The 14,006-nt window shown below is 45.3% G+C and overlaps 1 protein-coding gene across 1 annotated transcript; it reads left to right on the forward strand.

Moving 5' to 3' along the window:
- Positions 1-1,153: 1,153 nt before the first annotated feature.
- On the forward strand, positions 1,154-3,399 carry RAP2B (RAP2B, member of RAS oncogene family). Its single transcript, XM_083504706.1, has one exon. It carries the CDS (start codon positions 2,010-2,012, stop codon positions 2,559-2,561), a length of 552 nt encoding a protein of 183 aa, XP_083360832.1. The 5' UTR covers positions 1,154-2,009; the 3' UTR covers positions 2,562-3,399.
- The last annotated feature ends 10,607 nt before the right edge of the window (positions 3,400-14,006 follow it).

Raw genomic sequence — 14,006 nt, forward strand, 5'->3', positions numbered from 1 at the left:
GTATGCCAGCTCCCTTGGCCAATAAAGCGAGATGAGCGCCACAACCCCAGAGTCGGCCATGACTGATACCTAATGGTTAGGGGTTCCCTTTACCTTGCTCCTACTACAAAAGCTATAGAAATCTCAAAAGGAAGGTATCTGACCTTGACATCAATAATGATGGTGATGTAAAGACTCCTTGGCCCAATACTCTAGGGTAGAATGCATGGTCATCTTCAGCAATATTATGTATGGATAAGATTCATATTCAGTGTGCAAGTAAAGGGTACAAAGAGCATAAGATGGTGAATGTAAACTTGGAGTGGATGGTGCTGGATTGTGGGATAAATATTGTTTTTCTGCTGTAGACAACAGGGAATACAGTATTGCCTCCATTGACTGGCAGAGGCTGTTCAGGGTGTCAGGCAGGGGACATTCCTAGACCTACCTGGAGATGCCCGGAACCAAACCTGCGACCTTCTGCATGCAAAACAGATGCTCTACCAGTAAGCCAGAAGGAACGCTTAACCCTCCAGCTCAGTGCCACCAAAACTTGGGTCAGCAGCTGTTTTTGAACTACAACTCCCATCATCCCTAGCTACCAGAACCAGTAGTCAGTGGTGATGGGAATTGCAGTCCAAAACCAGCTACAGAGACCCAAGTTTCGGAAACACTGCTGCAGATGTTCGGCCCCATCTCCCATCAGCCCCAGGGTTAAGGGGCGATGGAAGCTGAACACCATCGGTAGGGCCACAGATTCTGCTCTTTTGCAGACTGTGAGCACTACCTGGGAGTAAGGACCATTGAACTCTACTGGGCTCGGGCAGGAATCGGACTGCCCTGCCGACAACTTGCTCAAACCTGCTCCTTGGAGTCAGCTAAGCCTACTTCCTGCAGCCCTCAAGGGCTCCTCTCGGGGTGCACCGAGGCTTCCGCTTCCCATTGACCCGGCTTGCTTTTTCTCACCCCCCCCCCCATCCCATTCTTCTTTCCCTTCCCCGCCCCGCAAGCGCCGCCCACGCCGCTCATCCCCGTTTCCCACACTATCCGCCCAAACTTCTCGCGTTCGCGGGAGGGCTCGGAGGAGGAGGAGAACAAGGAGGAGCGCGCGGGGGAGGAGGCGGGGCGCGCCAGAAAGAAAGAAACAGCTGCTGCCGGGCCAATCCCCTTCCTCCAGAACCCCATCCACGAGGCAGCCCGCCGCCTGGGCCAATGAGCCTGGGCCGCTCGGCGAGCAGCGGGCCTGCAGCCAATCCGGAGCGGAGGAAGCGGAGCTAACGGGGCGTGCGCGCGTGATGTGCCGTCCGCTTTGCCTCTCCTCCTCCTCCTCCTCCTCCTCTCAGGTGGTTGGAAGGGGAGCGCCCCGGCGCCCAATGGGGTCGGCAGCCGAGGGAAGCGAGTGATTCACCGGAGGGCGTCGCGGGGCCGGTTGCCAGCAAAGAAGGAAGAAGAAGAAGGAGGAGGGATGGACCTGGCCAGCGGCGCCCCGAAGCAGCGCGGCGGGGCTCGTGCGGCGCGCGCCTCCTCGCCCAGCAGCTCTCCCCGCGGCCGGGACGCCACTGGAACCAGCGCGCGCCGCCTCCGCGCCGCCCCGAGCAGCAGAAGCAGCCGCCGCTTCCCTTCTTCCTCCTCCTCGTCGTCGTCGTCGTGCTGCTGAGGCGCAGCTTTTGCCTTGCGAAAGCGGCTCGGAGCTCCCGCCGCCGCTCCTTCCCCTTCTGCCGGGGCGCGGGGGAAGGCGGGCGCCTTTGCCCTTTTCACCCGGCCGCCGCCGCCGCTGCGCCCCTCCAGTGCCTTCCCGCGAAGAGAGGAAAGGGAGCCTCCGTTTCCGTCGAGGGGCGGCTTTCCCCCTCAGCCGCCTGCCTGCCTGCCTGCCTCCCTCTCCCCTCCGTGCTTTCTTTCTTTCTCTTTCTTTCTTTCTCTCGGAGGGTGGGAGGGGAGCCGGAGAGCGCAGCAGCAGCAGGCGAGGGAAGGCGGCCGGCCGAGGCGCGCAGCCCGGCGCTGCCGTCGCCGCCGCCGGCGCCCGAAGAGCCATGCGAGAATACAAAGTGGTCGTGCTGGGCTCGGGCGGGGTGGGCAAGTCGGCGCTCACCGTGCAGTTCGTGACGGGCTCGTTCATCGAGAAGTACGACCCCACCATCGAGGACTTCTACCGCAAGGAGATCGAGGTGGACTCTTCGCCCTCGGTGCTGGAGATCCTGGACACGGCCGGCACCGAGCAGTTCGCCTCCATGCGGGACCTGTACATCAAGAACGGGCAGGGCTTCATCTTGGTCTACAGCCTCGTTAACCAGCAGAGCTTCCAGGACATCAAGCCCATGAGGGACCAGATCATCCGGGTCAAGAGGTACGAGAAGGTGCCCATGATCCTGGTGGGCAACAAAGTGGACCTGGAGGGAGAGAGGGAGGTCTCGTTCGGGGAAGGCAAAGCCCTGGCCGAAGACTGGAGCTGCCCCTTCATGGAAACTTCAGCCAAAAACAAAGCCTCGGTGGACGAACTCTTTGCAGAGATCGTCCGGCAGATGAACTACGCTTCCCAACCCAACGGGGACGATCAATGCTGCTCTTCCTGCGTGATCCTCTGAAAGGAGGGGAGGACATCACGACTGTATTGCTTTCAATTGTTTTTTTTAAAATTTTTCCTTTTTTTTCTTGAATTAAAGGTTTACACACACACACACAGCGGCTGTGGCAGCAATGTTGTCATCCTGTGAAATTCCAGCTTTTGAGACAATTTTGCATTGCACCCGGATTCCTTCCAGGTTACGGCTTCTTATGCTATTGCTGCTGGTGGTGGTTATCGGTGTCATGGGTATGCATTGTCTCTCGTTAACATCTGGTGCAAAAAATATACCCCACCCACTCCCCCTTACACACACACACACACACACACAAATCCCGTTGGAAGTGTGGCGCTTCCAACATGTATATGCCATCCATTTGATTGTTGCTTATTTCTTGTAAGTACCTCCTTGCAGAGAGGGCTGTATTGGCAACCAAGAACCAGTGGGGGAGTTTTTGTGTGTGTGTGCAGAGAGAAGTGGGGGAATTAGCCATTGCTTTTAACAAGAGATGAAGGGGAGCAGCAGCGAAGGAATGATTGTGTTCCTGGAGGGGAGGAGAGAAGAGAAAGACCCCTCCACTTGCCAGTCCGAACTCCGCCAGTGACTAGGAAACTTTTGGCTCTTGCGGATTTCTATGCAAAGTTGGAATATTTGTTAACAAGCCTATCCCATCTGGAGAAGTATTGCACGTGTACTGCCTGGGACTTTTAATAACACTGATGCCAATACGGTGTGCGAGGTGCCAGAGAAGTGTCTGCTGATTTAATTGTGAAATCTTCTATTTTTGTTTACCTGCTGTATCGAAAGGGAGGGAATGGAGAGCATTCATTTATTTGTCTTTTTGGTTGTTGTTTTTTTATCAGCTGTGAAAACATTACAGATCTGCACAATTTTTAAGTTGTGTGTTTTGTGGGGTTTGGTTTGGGAAGGAGGGCGGGTGGGTGGGAGGGCTAGGAGATGGTTTAATTTAATTCGAGGGGGGTGGGGGTTGGCAATAACCAATTTTGACAACTAGCTCTCTAAAGTACAAATACTTCCTAGAATGTGATGCAGGGCCAACAGCAGCCCTGTGTCTGCAGAGTGCCTTCAAAACAGCTGTTGCAGCCAGTGCCAACCTGTGGAGGTTCCAAGAATCCCATTATCTACTACTAAAAAACCCCCCTACTTAACCATTTCCTTTCTGTAATCATACAGAGCAAGCCAGAACAAAAGGGCCTATTATTAACAGAATTAATTTCTTCTTATCTTCCATTTGAGCCTTTTTTTCAGTTTAGTTTCCATGGCGTTCAGGGTTTTTTTTTATTATTAAAAAAATTCAAGTTCACAGGTATTAGCATTTTTTAAAATTTTTTATTTTGTGTGTGTGTTCTCCTTGTAAAAGATATACCTTCAACCAGCAATGAAAAGAATTGTAATGTGATGTACCTGGAAAACAGAATCTCGATAACTGTAATTTTAAATCCTGGACAGACATTTAATAGATGTTTTATTCATTTAAAAAAAATCTTTTAATACAGTTGCCATTTTTTTACAAAAAGAAAAGTTTTGTGGGTTTTTATGTATTGTGATTAAATGTGCAAGCCTAGTAGATTGCAAATGGTCAGACACAAATAACTGCCTAAAAGCTTTGTCAGACTGTTGCTCTTCAAATGTTTTGGGCCCAAACGCACATCAGCATAGCCTAGGGTTGAGCAGTGTTGTAATGCAAAACATCTGGGGGGGGGCAGCACCAGGTTGGTGAAGCCTGGCCTAGTAACATGACTTGAGAAAAGGGATTTGCAGCCTGTGAGATTTGGTGTATACAGCTAATACTTTGAACTCATTTATAATGGTATTTTGAGTCATCTAAATCAGTGCTCCTTGACCTGGGCTCCCCAGATGTGGGTAGACTCCAAATCCCATCATCCACAGCAAGCGTAGCCCAGTGATCAAGCATGATGGGAGTCATAGTCTACCCACATCTGGTGTTTGAAGAGCACTGCTCTAAATCAGTGTTTCCCAACCTTGGGCCTCCAGCTGTTTTTGAACTACAATTCCCATCATCCCTGACCACTGGTCTTGCTAGCTAGGGATGATGGGAGCTGTAGTCCAAAAACAGCTGGAGGCCCAAGGTTGGGAAACACTGCTCTAAATTATGCTATATGTGCAGGTATGCACCACATTTGGAAGTCAGAGGCTGAAATCCTAAGGAAGGCCCACTGAATTCTGTGGTAATTTCTGTGTAAATGCAGTTAAGAGTGCATTGCTCATCTTAAAACCCCTCATGTTTCCTGAATCATCGAATGGGATGAAATGGTAATTTTGCCTCATTTGTGATCCAGCAATCAGTTAGCAGACTCATTTTGGAAGCTGAAAAATATGCTTCATTAGAAGAGACTGAACTGCTTCTCTATTCACACATTCATGTCAACACTCATGTATGAGGATGCGTTTTGCAGTGTGTGAGAAATGGTAGTGGAGTTAGTGCCTGGATACCAATCCCTGCTGGCAGTTCAAGGCATTTATTTTTAACTAGAACAAAAGGTGGTAGGTGTTCTTTGAAGCAGGCTATGGAAGTGGATAAATTGCGGGTCAATGAATATTTAATTGGTTAATTGAACTAAAACTTACAGTAATTTGTTAAGTCTAGTAAGTAAACGAAAGAGAGTTCTACAATCTGGAAGTGGGTGCCTGCTGTTTGAACTTAGAAGCAGGAAAGAAATTATTCTTGTTTAGAAAACTTCTTGTTTTTGGTGGATTCTTTATGTATCACGTTTAGTGAATTTGCATTGTGCCATTTTACTATACCAGATCATATATAGCGTGATTTTAGTATTTTTAAAAACCTTTAAATAAAGGGAAGTTCAAAAGTCACCTTCACAGAGAACTTCACAGTGTAGCCTATCTCAAAAGTTCATCTCCAGCTGTTTTTGGACTATGATTCCCATCATCCCTGACCACTAGCTAGGGATAATGGGAGTTGTAGTCCAAAAACAACCCATGTTTGGGAAACCCTGGTCTAGGCTAGCCTTGCAATATGTCTCCTAATGTTAACACTGGGGGACTTACTAAAGCAGATATAATTGCCTGGAAACGATAATCAAACCCCACAAACTTAGTTGCACCTTTGGTGTAGCTGTCCAGGTGAACTTGCCTTGCAAATGTGGGCAATGTTAAAGTACTGAAACCATTTCATGGTCTTGGTCTTACTGAGCTTGAGGCAGTGTCTTAATTTTGGGGCACTTTTGGATAGTGATGCTTAGTTTTGCTTATTCAGAACCAGGTTCTGTTGAGCTCTGTGAGACTTTCTTCAAAATAAAAATAGTTCTCTTTGGGTTTTTTTTTATTAAAAAAAATTCCTTTGCATTTGCTGTGCTTAAGCCAGAAAGGGCATACCATAAAATAACAAGTCTTTAGACTGCTCAGGTTTTGTGCTCATTTAGGTTCTTTCTAAAGGAAGTGACTATGATGCTCAGTTCAGAGTTTGTATCTGGTTACTCTTTATATTAAAAGAAAACATAATGCCATAGATTCAAGCCTACTGATGTTTACCAGGGAGGGATCCAACAAAAAGAGCATAGTGGGCTATCAAATACCACTGGTGTGAGGCAGTAATGAGAATGTGGGGTTTTTTTCTTTCCTGAGTTGTGCATGTGCTTCCTAAAGAATATATATAAAAAAGGAACTTCCAGAGCTACCTGACACACATTAGTAAGCATTTTATTTGGTTACAGATAGGTAGCCGTGTTGGTCTGCCATAGTCAAAATAAAAAAATTCCTTCCAGTAGCACCTTAAAGACCAACTAAGTTAGTTCTTGGTATGAGCTTTCATGTGCATGCACACTTATTTTATCATTTTATTTGGGGAACTGTTCGAGAAAAGTCACTTAAGTGAGCTTGAAACTACAGGGGGTATAACAGGCCATAGACATAATTTTATCCTGACCAGAGTGTGTGGGGTATTGACCAGAGTGGAAGTACAATATTTGTGGAACAGATCCTGGACCTGCCACATGTGATCAGTTTCCAGAAAAAGCACAAAAGGAGAAGCATGTGCAGCTTGGATGCTGTTCGTGTGCATGTTCCAAAGCCTTGCTGCATGGAAGCCTTGGTGGGGTGCTCAAAATAGCCTATCATTGCCCATGGCTGGAATGGATCCATCCTGGATTCCACAATTCACTCTGGATTCTCTTCCCATGTTGCTCAAAGTCTGATCTTAGCTGTGCAAAAACCTCTAGAGCTGAACAGAACCAAATTCTCAGTTTGTTCCCTCTTGGCTAGCCCCACGCCCTGTGTTTATTATAACTGCAATGGCGCTTGTTCATGTATTTGCTTCCACCAGAGTTGTTCATGCAGGCAGCACACAACTGACATAATGATAATGTAATAGTTGTGAGGCCTTAGAGGAGGAGGAGGAAGTATATAGGCTATCAGTGCTCTTGGGACCTGGATAGTTTAATATAAGGAGAGGGGGGTTAACTGCTGCATCTGCTAAAGCAAAACTGCCAAAAACCATTCCTTCCTGGGAATTGCAGCCTTCTGCTTTAACTGCATTGTCAGAAGCATTTATCCAGCCTAGCATAATGGAAAGGAGAGTTGAACGCTGCCAAGGATGGAGGGGTTTCAGAATATAGCTTGTGTAATGCCCCATTTGCTAGTCCTGCTCACTGAGATTTTCTTCAGTTGCTCACCTTTTCCAATCCAAGCCTTGCTGGTCTTCAAATCATGGCCCAGGGCAGAGATTGCAAAACAGTGACGTTCATCTGTATAAACATAAAAATGTATATTGGACCTGTTGGATGGAGTAAGACTGTGAACATTTTCAGCTCCATTTGCAATTTATAAGTCAGGTCTTCATTCTCCTATGCAAACAAGTGTTGAGCCAAAGACACTTGGTCTGTGATGATGATGATCTGGTAATCTTTTACAATAAGCTGTTGTATTTTAGGAGATTTTAGGAGTGTTGAACAGGATGGGGGTTCAGGTTAGATACTTGTGTTTTAGAGAGATCATGGGAATCCAACAGGAAATCTTGAAAGCAGGAGTGGCCATTCTGTGGAATCTTAACAATTTTTAAATACAGTAAAGCTATGGCAAGAATTTTGTGCAGTTCTACTCATAAGGAAAGTAGCATTTCTTTTTAAGTCAAACTGGGAGCGGATGCCAGGGCTTATTGCAGCTGTCTGCATTATATTCAGTTATGGAGGGTTCCCCACCCCCCGCCCCTGAAAAAAGTAAAATTAGCCTTTTGGGGAAGTGGATAGGGGAGTTGAGCAAAAAGCAGGTCACCTAATTTGCACAAGAAGAGGCTATTTCTGCTAAGGCAAAGCCACCATTGGTTGCAACCTATAATAGTTGTGTTTGATGTTGATGATTTAAAAATCCGTATAGATCTTCAGAGATTGTACGCCCCAAGGGTAGAGCTGTGGGTGTCTTTATAGTCATCCTGTCTTTCTGAATTTTTGGAGACAAAAAAGAAACACTTAAGAGTAGCTGTACTTTGATGGACAATCTCCATTTATATCTGATTTCAACTCCAGATTGTATAAAGAATAGCTTAGGCAGGCAGGTCATTATCACTACAGCCTCGGTATTTGTTACGTTATGGAGATGATATCTAATGGTACAGGAAGCACAGCTTGTGGGGGGAGGTTTGGTTGCTTCACTGAATGGAAAATCTTATCTGTGATATCTGAGCCTCTTGTATCTTATAGGGGCTTCTCAGACATTTCGAACTGAAATACTCTCAGCACCACATTTCATGAAGACAACCTGTGCTGAAGTATGTTCAGGTGTTATTTTTAATCACTTGCCAAATTGTTAAGGGTGGTACCTTGACTAAGACATATTCTGCAAAGGCACACTGAAATTTATGGATTCTTGATAAACTTCAGCCAGCATTCAAAGCAATGAACTTTCCTATGACATTGCATTTTCTCTCTCGTTCTTTTAAAGAACCAAACAGAATGTAGTGAAGAGGGATGGATGTGTCTGTTGCAGATTATGAAAGTGGCTTCAGGAATTTATACTTTGAGGCAGAAGTGAAACTCAGTTGAGCAGGTGTTTTCAGCTACTTAGTTTCATGCATTTTCTAGGGTGCTTTTAGAGTGTGAAAGGGCTTTGTAATCTGTCTGGTCATTCATCGTTCATAAACCCTCAAGGTAAGTCAAACAGCTCCACCATAAAGTTGCAAATTATAGGCTGATGGTATTACTCAGGCTGTGCCATTCCTGTACACACCTGGTAATAAGTTCCATGGAACTCAAGTCAGACTTATTTTTGAGTAGACATGAGTAAGGATGTGCTCTCAGTGAGTTTGTGGCCAAGCAGGAGTTGAATTCAGTCTGACATGCTTTCTGCTATAATACTTGTTATTGAGCATAATTGTGTGTCAAGGGGTATTGCTTTGGGACAATATCGGGTAAAGTTATGCAGTGTGCCATGAACCAGGAGGAAAATTGTTTATACTAATTTATACACTTGATACATCACTTTCTCCAAGGAACTCAGAACAGCTTTTTCATAGTTCCCAAATGTACCCCTGTCTAGGGATGCATGAGGAATTTGGGTGTTGCAGTTTCCAACATAAACTGACCTGCTTTTCCCCTCCTGGACTACTGTGTAGATTGAGATGTAGCTATCTATTGGATTTCACACTTGGAAAACATCGGTAAAATACAGTTCTAAATATATTCGAAAAGGTATTTTGAGAAGTTCAGAGATGGATATTTTGAGAAAAATGTGCATTTAAAGGCAAAGTTATATTTTGAATCAGGGCGGTCCAACGTCTGGCCCAAGAGTCACATGCAACCCTCAATGCCTTTTTGGGTTGCTCTCAGCAACATTTGACACTCTGCCAGTGTCCTGGAGTCTTCCCACCTCCTTTCTAAAGCCTAGTTAAGGCTCTGCCACCATTGGGAAGGAGGTGGGAGGGCCCTAGGACTCTGCTAGAGCCTCACACTTCCTTCCCAAAGTCCAGCATCTTGCTTAGGCAGCTCTGGGATGGCAGCCTGAGGGCTTGGGATGGGGTAAGTTCTGGCCTCACTCCTTGCGCCTGCGCAGCAAGGCAGTGTGCAGCCTGTGGATCCTGTGTTGAAGTTTTCTTGCAGCTCACCTGGTACAAAACGTTGGGCTTGCCCTATTGTAAATCATGGGTGTCTGCATCCAAGTGGCTTCCCAGGCCAGCGTCCTTTATTTCAGCAGTAAAGGGTAAAGGGACCCCTGACCATTAGGTCCAGTCATGGCCGACACTGGGGTTGTGGCGCTCATCTCGCTTTATTGGCCGAGGGAGCCGGCGTACAGTTTCTGGGTCATGTGGCCAGCATGACTAAGCCACTTCTGGCAAACCAGAGCAGCACACGGAAACGGTGTTTACCTTCCCGCCGGAGCGGTACATATTTATCTACTTGCACTTTGATGTGCTTTTGAACTGCTAGGTTGGCAGGAGCAGGGACTGAGCAACGGGAGCTCACCCCGTCGCAGGGATTTGAACCACCAACCTTCTGATTGTTAAGTCCTAGGTTCTGTGGTTTAACCCACAGCTCCACCCGTGTTAATGCAAGTTCGGATTAGTCTCCCAAGTTATCTATAGGCACTACTAGATGTTTGATTTCATAGACTGGTTTCCCAGCATTGTGTTTGTCTCCAGTGTTGAGAATGGAGTCAGGCAGAAGTGTTTGGCAAGGCAGTGCTTGGCCCATCCACTGCCACCACTTCTCCTCTGTAACATTTTCTAACCATAATTTTGCCACTCGTTTTGGGAATCACTCTTTGCTCATTTTCACTTGATCAGGAAATCCAATACTGGGGCTGGGTGAAGGGGAAGAGATTGAAGAGTTAAGGCGGTGGGAAGGATTAAGCACACCTCTTACCTGCTGCTTCTCCTTTGCAAATGGGATCCCAGATTGCCTGTTGGAAGCAAACATGGGTTTAGGAATCCTGTGTTTGGTACCAAATGTTTAGCTCCAACCTAAGCAAGTTTAATTTTAGATGCCAGATAAAATAACTCAAATCTATCTAAACAACATTCAATTTCAATACCATTTTATTTTTAACAGGATAGCTTTTCCTTTTGTTCCATTGAATAACATGCCATTCACTGATTGGGAAAGTTATATCTAAGTTCCTTTTCTTATCAAATTATGACCAGTTTAAATCCTTTTTTGTCATACACTTATCTTATGAGGAAGCATTCCCACCATTCAGACTTTGACAAAGATGTGTCATAAGTACCGTATTTTTTGCACCATAACACTCACTTTTTTCCTCCTAGAAAGTAAGGGGAAATGACTTTGCGTGTTATGGAGGGAATGCCTACGGGTGGCATGCCTATGGATTTTCCTCCTCTAAAAACTACATGCGTGTTATGGTCGGGTGCGTGTTATAGAGCGAAAAATACGGTAATAAGAGACATTTGAAATAGCCCTTAGCCCTGTTTGGGTCAACCAAATGTCCATGAGTCATAACAAGAAACCTGCAGCTGATCTCTACTTGTATTGGGAAAGGAGCAATAAATTCTTGGGTGTTTTATTGCAATTTCTTGATGCATATTGAGTAAGATTTCAAAAAAAAAAAGTTGCTAAATTTGTAAAGAAACGTTTTCTCAACTGCGTATGTTTGACCATGATATAATTTGTGCAGCTCTTTTCTAAGGGAATACCTTTTGCTCACATAGGCAGAAAATGTTTTTTTCCATGCCCATCAGAGCTGGAGTAAGACATGCTGAGCCCTAGGCTTTGTCACAGTTAGGAGGCTGCATAGTTTTAGCAAAAAAGGGGGGGCATTAGTCTAACAGAAAAACCAATGCAAATAGAAATAATAAAGTGCTGTAGTTGGATATAGACCAGTACAGAGGGGAGGATGTAAGCAAAGACTAAGATTCTAAATAAAATGTATTTATTTTTTAACCAATTGTGTGAAACTTGAAATGTAGACTTTTTAATTTAGAAGTCCCTCATAATCTGAGGCCCAAAACTGTGGTTTACTTAACTTGTGCATAAATCTAACCTTGATACCTATTGGTGTACTTGGACACAGTAGCAGATGGGATAGACCATCTATATATCACTTGCTCTAGACTAGAGTAAAGTATTCTATAGCAAAGAACTTGTGGACTGTATTTGGAGCAGCAGCTATAAACCTCTATAATCTGAGGAGAAAGGAACAGACAAGTTTTGTCTTTCTCATATCAGGCTTTGAATATGTCAAGGGGACATTAGACCAAACATACAGAGTAAAAACTTCCTTAGAACCACACAGCCAATCAGGGTATGTGCTACCTCAGCAAAGATCATTCTACTCCACCCAGTTGCTCAGCAACACATCCACCACCCTCCTGTCTACTTGACTTTAAGACTAATAAAATTAACCCTTAAATTACAAACTGAATGATCCCTGCTTTTGTACTTCCAACAGTTTGACAAACCTTTTTTTGTGGTAGAGTAAATGCTTAAGTAGGGACGTGGATGGCGCTGTGGGTTAAACCACTGAGCCTAGGACTTGCCGATCAGAAGGTTGTCCGTTCGAATCCCCGCGATGGGGTGAGCTCCCATTGCTCGGTCCCTGCTCCTGCCAACCTAGCAGTTCGAAAGCACGTCAAAGTGCAAGTAAATAAATAGGTACCGCTCCGGCAGGAAGGTAAACAGTGTTTTGGTGCGCTGCTCTGGTTCACCAGAAGCGGCCTAGTCATGCTGGCCACATGACCTGGAAGCTGTACGCTGGCTCCCTTGGCCAATAAAGCGAGATGAACGCCGCAACCCCAGAGTCGGCCACGACTGGACCTAATGGTCAGGGGTCCCTTTACCTTTTTAAATGCTTAAGTAATGGGCTTTTAAAATGTGTAGGTGCAAATATAAGAACTGCTGGATTTCTCCTTGCTATGCGACTGTTGATGAAGTCACAGGAGACAGGAAAGAAAACTTGCAACTTTTTTGAAATGAATATATCTGCTGAAGCAGTCAAGTCTGATTATTTAAATGTTAAGGAACTGGTGCAGTGTAGTGTCCAAGAGACTGAGCTACAAATCCAAAGGTTCCCGGTTCAAGTCCCACCTCAGACATTAATTCATTGGTGGTTACACTCTCTCAGCCTTATGGGGATAATATTACTGTCTTGCCTTATGGGGTTGTCGTTAGGATTGCAATGAGGCAATGTGTGTGAAATGCTTTCAGCGCTTGAAAACACTGTTCTGTATTAAGAATCACAGTGTTGTTAAAATAAGGAGAGGCCAGTATACTTTGATCTGCAGGATCCAATAATACTCAGTTTGCTGTATCTGGAATAAAACTCTCCATGGCTTCTCCCTGATTTTAAATAAGAGAGGAACACTGAAAGAAAGTGACTTGGAAATATTGCTTCTGGTATAATTAGCCCATTGGTGGATATGAACTCTGCCGTGTAGACTAATAATGCACATTTGAAATGAGAGCACCAGGTATATATTTTGGATGCTAATTTTGTGTGGCTGTAACCTCTGATAACACTTTTGCAGGCAGCACTTTACAGATTTAATCCCCAAAGGGCCAACTAGCAATGTTGAGGGCAGATAGTTGAAAAACTGCCTAGCCAGTATTAGTGACAGGTGGAAGATTAATGCCTTCATAATGCCCACGAGTAAAGTTTCATATTTTGCAATCTAAGGCCGCTGCTGGAATGTATTAATACGGCTACTGTAGAAACATCTGAGTGGATTGAGAAAAGTTGTTTAACCAGGACTTGGGTGCCCTTTTAATCTTGGGGCATCTTTATTTGCAAGTGTGTAATCCGTCAGTAACAAACTCAATGAAGAGTAATCATGAAGTAGTTCACTCTTGGCCCCTGCAAATCTTCCTCATTTAAGCCATGCTGATGATATAATGAAGAAACGGGCACTGTTAAGGTTTGGGAATGCTGAGACTGGTACAGGAGGTGGCTGCAGCGGTTTCTTGCTTCCCTTAACAAGGCTGTCCCTTCCGTTTGTAGTATGATCACTTGCCCTCAGGCAATTCAGAGGTGAACGCTCTTGCTCACCCTCTTCCTCTGCTTGCCCTAGTCTGTCTGGCCACACAAGAGAGACCTAAAGAAATACAGTGGTACCTCGCAAGACGAATGCCTCGCAAGACAAAAAACTTGCTAGACGAAAGGGTTTTTTGAGCTGCTTCGCAAGACGATTTTCCCTATGGGCTTGCTTCGCAAGACGGAAACGTCTTGCAAGTTTGTTTCCTTTTTCTTAACACCGCTAATACAGTTGCGACTTGACTTCGAGGAGCAACTCATAGAACGCGGTGTGGTAGCCTTTTTTGAGGTTTTAAAAGACTTTGGTGATTTTTGAAGCTTTTCCAAAACTTTCCCGACACCGTGCTTCGCAAGACGAAAAAAATCGCAAGACGACAAAACTCGCGGAACGAATTAATTTCGTCTTGCGAGGCACCACTGTACAGTAGTACCTCAGGTTAAGAACTTACCGTAATTCGTTCTGGAGGTCCATTCTTAACCTGAAACTGTTCTTAA

The sequence above is a fragment of the Podarcis liolepis genome, assembly GCF_965112155.1.
Source record: "Podarcis liolepis genome assembly, chromosome: 5".
In the NCBI taxonomy this organism is placed as follows: domain Eukaryota; kingdom Metazoa; phylum Chordata; class Lepidosauria; order Squamata; family Lacertidae; genus Podarcis; species Podarcis liolepis.